Source organism: Oncorhynchus keta, unplaced genomic scaffold (assembly GCF_023373465.1).
Source record: "Oncorhynchus keta strain PuntledgeMale-10-30-2019 unplaced genomic scaffold, Oket_V2 Un_contig_2152_pilon_pilon, whole genome shotgun sequence".
Classification (NCBI taxonomy): Eukaryota; Metazoa; Chordata; class Actinopteri; order Salmoniformes; family Salmonidae; genus Oncorhynchus; species Oncorhynchus keta.
In genome coordinates, this window is record NW_026282491.1 from 52129 (window position 1) to 57500 (window position 5372).

Below are 5372 nucleotides of genomic sequence, written 5' to 3' on the forward strand. Positions count from 1 at the left end.
CCTCACACACCTCACCCACCTCACACACCTCACACACCTCACACACCTCACCCACCTCACACACCTCACACACCTCACACACCTCACCCACCTCACCCACCTCACACCTCACCCACCTCACCCACCTCACACACCTCACCCACCTCACACCCTCACACACCTCACCCACCTCACCCACCTCACACACCTCACACACCTCACCCACCTCACACCCTCACACACCTCACACCTCACACCTCACCCACCTCACACACCTCACCCACACACACCTCACACACCTCACACACCTCACCCACCTCACACACCTCACCTCACACACCTCACACACCTCACCCACTCTCACACACACACACACACACACACACACACACACACACACACACACACACACACACACACACACACACACACAAACTGTTTGCAGGCCATAACATTCCCCAGTATTCCTTCCCGTCTGTGTTGGTTTCCATAGAGACCAGATGTCATTCATCCTGTGGTCGAAACCCGGGCCCCTATTGGCTGTCGGGACCAACAAAGGAAACCTGCTGATCTATAACCAACAGACACTCACGCAAGATCCCTGTCCTGGGTAACAACACACACTGTCCTGGGTAACAACACACTGTCCTGGGTAACAACACACACTGTCCTGGGTAACAACACACACTGTCCTGGGTAACAACACACTGTCCTGGGTAACAACACACTGTCCTGGGTAACAACACACACTGTCCTGGGTAACACACACACTGTCCTGGGTAACAACACACTGTCCTGGGTAACAACACACTGTCCTGGGTAACACACACACTGTCCTGGGTAACAACACACACTGTCCTGGGTAACAACACACTGTCCTGGGTAACAACACACTGTCCTGGGTAACAACACACTGTCCTGGGTAAAACACACACTGTCCTGGGTAACAAACACACTGTCCTGGGTAACAACACACTGTCCTGGGTAACAACACACTGTCCTGGGTAACAACACACTGTCCTGGGTAACACACACACTGTCCTGGGTAACAACACACTGTCCTGGGTAACAACACACTGTCCTGGGTAACAACACACTGTCCTGGGTAACAACACACTGTCCTGGGTAACACACACACTGTCCTGGGTAACAACACACTGTCCTGGGTAACACACACTGTCCTGGGTAACAACACACTGTCCTGGGTAACAACACACTGTCCTGGGTAACAACACACTGTCCTGGGTAACAACACACACTGTCCTGGGTAACAACACACACTGTCCTGGGTAACAACACACTGTCCTGGGTAACAACACACTGTCCTGGGTAACAACACACTGTCCTGGGTAACAACACACTGTCCTGGGTAACAACACACTGTCCTGGGTAACAACACACTGTCCTGGGTAACAACACACTGTCCTGGGTAACAACACACTGTCCTGGGTAACAACACACTGTCCTGGGTAACAACACACTGTCCTGGGTAACAACACACTGTCCTGGGTAACAACACACTGTCCTGGGTAACAACACACTGTCCTGGGTAACAACACACTGTCCTGGGTAACAACACACTGTCCTGGGTAACAACACACACTGTCCTGGGTAACAACACACACTGTCCTGGGTAACAACACACACTGTCCTGGGTAACAACACACTGTCCTGGGTAACAACACACTGTCCTGGGTAACAACACACTGTCCTGGGTAACAACACACACTGTCCTGGGTAACAACACACTGTCCTGGGTAACAACACACTGTCCTGGGTAACAAACACACTGTCCTGGGTAACAACACACTGTCCTGGGTAACAACACACACTGTCCTGGGTAACAACACACTGTCCTGGGTAACAACACACTGTCCTGGGTAACAACACACTGTCCTGGGTAACAACACACTGTCCTGGGTAACAACACACACTGTCCTGGGTAACAACACACTGTCCTGGGTAACAACACACTGTCCTGGGTAACAACACACTGTCCTGGGTAACAACACACACTGTCCTGGGTAACAACACACTGTCCTGGGTAACAACACACTGTCCTGGGTAACAACACAACAAACACACTGTCCTGGGTAACACACTGTCCTGGGTAACAACACACTGTCCTGGGTAACAACACACTGTCCTGGGTAACAACACACTGTCCTGGGTAACAACACACTGTCCTGGGTAACAACACACACTGTCCTGGGTAACAACACACACTGTCCTGGGTAACAACACACTGTCCTGGGTAACAACACAGATCATTGTGTTTGGTTTTAACAACACACTGTCTTTCTCTATCACACTGTCACTCACTCACACACACACGCACCCACACACGTCACTGGGCACACGCACACACACACACACACAGGAAAGCACACTAAGCGTATCACCTGTGGCTGCTGGAGTTCTCAGAACCTGTTGGCGCTGGGCAGCGAGGACTGCAGCGTAACCATTAGCAACCAGGAGGGAGACACCGTCCGACAGGTAACACCGTCATTGTAAATAATAATGTCTTGTTAGCTGACTTGCCTAGTTAAATAAAAGGATAAATGAACACACCATCCTACAGTCTTCTCTGTCACACCTTTCTCTCGTTCTCCCTCCCATCTCTCTCCTCTCTCTATCCTTCTCTCGTTCTCCCTCCCATCTCTCTCCTCTCTCTCTATCCTTCTCTCGTTCTCCCTCCCATCTCTCTCCATCATCTCTCTATCCTTCTCTCATCCACCCTCCGTCTCTCTATCCTTCTCTGTTCTCCCTCCATCTCTCCTCCTCTCTCTATCCTTCTCTCGTTTCTCCCTCCTCACGTCCTCTCAACTATCCTTCTCTCGTTCTCCTCCCATCCTCCTCTCTATCCTTCTCTCGTTCTCCTCCATCTCTCTCTCTCTCTATCCTTCTCTCGTTCTCCTCCATCTCCTCTCCTCTCTCTATCCTTCTCTCGTTCTCCCTCCATCTCTCCCCTCTCTATCCTTCTCTCTCCTCTCTCTATCCTTCTCTCTCCCTCTCTATCCTCTCTCTCCTCTCTCTATCCTTCTCTCTCCCTCTCTCTATCCTTCTCTCTCCTCTCTCTATCCTTCTCTCTCCTCTCTCTATCCTTCTCTCTCCTCTCTCTATCCTTCTCTCTCCTCTCTCTATCCTTCTCTCTCTCCTCTCTCTCCTCTCTCTATCCTTCTCTCGTTCTCCCTCCGTCTCTCCCCTCTCTATCCTTCTCTGTTCTCTCTCCCATCTCTCTCCTCTCTCTATCCTTCTCTCGTTCTCCCTCCCTCCGTCTCTCTCTCTCTATCCTTCTCTCGTTCTCCCTCCATCTCTCTCCTCTCTCTATCCTTCTCTCATCCTCCCTCCATCTCCTCTCCCTGTCCTTCTCTCGTTCTCCTCCCATCTCTCTCCTCTCTCTATCCTTCTCTCGTTCTCCCTCCCATCTCTCTCCTCTCTCTATCCTTCCTCGTTCTCCCTCCGTCTCCTCTCCCCTCTATCCATCTCTCTCCTCTCTCTATCCTTCTCTCGTTCTCCCTCCGTCTCTCTCCTCTCTATCCATCTCTCTCCTCTCTCTATCCTTCTCTCTCCTCTCCTATTTCTCTCGTTCTCCCTCCGTCTCTCTCCTCTCTCTATCCATCTCTCTCCTCTCTCTATCCTTCTCTCTCTCTCTATCCTTCTCTCGTTCTCCCTCCGTCTCTCTCCTCTCTATCATCTCTCTCTCCCTCCTTCTCTCTCCTCTCTATCCAACCTTTCTCCCTCGTCTCTCCCTCCCATCTCTCTCTCTCTCTCTATCCTTCTCTCGTTCTCACTCCGTCTCTCTCCTCTCATCTCACCTTCCCCCCCGTGCTCACCTCCCCCTCCCTCCCCCCAGACGTCGGTGCGTTCTGACCCAGCTGATGTCCAGTTCTCTGTGATGAAGACAGACGAGAGGTCTTCCCCAGGAGAGAGCACAGTGAGTGTTGCTGTGTAACATAGAGCTGGGTAACATAGAGAGCACAGTGAGTGTTGCTGTGTAACATAGAGCTGGGTAACATAGAGAGCACAGTGAGTGTTGCTGTGTAACATAGAGCTGGGTAACATAGAGAGCACAGTGAGTGTTGCTGTGTAACATAGAGCTGGGTAACATAGAGAGCACAGTGAGCTGTGTAACATAGAGCTGGGTAACATAGAGAGCACAGTGAGTGTTGCTGTGCCAGTCTGTTACTGACTGTTCATGAAGCGTTTCCTTACGGGCCACATAGAGCTGGGTAACATAGCTGGGAGAGCTGGGTATCATAGAGCTGGGTATCATAACATAGAGCTGGGTAACATAGAGCTGGGTAACATGGAGCTGGGTAACATAGAGCTGGGTATCATAGAGCTGGGTAACATAGAGCTGGATAACATAGAGCTGGGTAACATAGAGAGCACAGTGAGTGTTGCTGTGCCAGTCTGTTACTGACTGTTCATGAAGCGTTTCCTTACGGGCCACATAGAGCTGGGTAACATAGAGCTGGGTAACATAGAGCTGGGTATCATAGAGCTGGGTAACATAGAGCTGGGTAACATAGAGCTGGTTAACATGGAGCTCCATAGGGCTGGTATATAGTAGTGCACTATGTAGGGAATAGGGTTCCATAGGGCTGGTATATAGTAGTGCACTATGTAGGGAATAGGGTTCCATAGGGCTGGTATATAGTAGTGCACTATGTAGGGAATAGGGTTCCATAGGGCTGGTATATAGTAGTGCACTATGTGGGGATCCATAGGGCTGGTATATAGTTGCACTATGTAGGGACTAGGGTTCCATAGGGCTGGTATATAGTAGTGCACTATGTAGGGACTAGGGTTCCATAGGGCTGGTATATAGTAGTGCACTATGTAGGGAATAGGGTTCCATAGGGCTGGTATATAGTAGTGCACTATGTAGGGAATAGGGTTCCATAGGGCTGGTATATAGTAGTGCACTATGTAGGGACTAGGGTTCCATAGGGCTGGTATATAGTAGTGCACTATGTAGGGAATAGGGTTCCATAGGGCTGGTATATAGTAGTATATGTAGGGTAGTTCCACTGGATAGTAGTGCACTATAAAGGGACTGTAAAGGGGCTGTAAATATAGTAGTGCACTATGTAGGGACTAGGGTTCCATAGGGCTGGTAGTGCACAGGGAATAGGGTTCCATAGGGCTGGTATATAGTAGTGCACTATGTAGGGAATAGGGTTCCATAGGGCTGGTATATAGTAGTGCACTATGTAGGGAATAGGGTTCCATAGGGCTGGTATATAGTAGTGTTCCACTATGTAGTGCACTATGTAGGGAATAGGGTTCCATAGGGCTGGTATATAGTAGTGCACTATGTAGGGACTAGGGTTCCATAGGGCTGGTATATAGTAGTGCACTATGTAGGGATTAGGGTTCCATAGGGC

General features: G+C 50.1%; 1 protein-coding gene across 1 annotated transcript in view; it reads left to right on the forward strand.

Moving 5' to 3' along the window:
• The first annotated feature begins 401 nt into the window (after positions 1-401).
• LOC127921140 (WD repeat-containing protein 19-like) overlaps positions 402-5372 on the forward strand; it is a 98921-nt gene continuing 93950 nt past the window's right edge. Inside the window, 4 exon segments of the mRNA XM_052504957.1 lie at positions 402-566; positions 568-589; positions 2360-2475; positions 3836-3916. Coding sequence (XP_052360917.1) covers positions 480-566; positions 568-589; positions 2360-2475; positions 3836-3916 — 306 coding nt within the window. The 5' untranslated portion in view covers positions 402-479.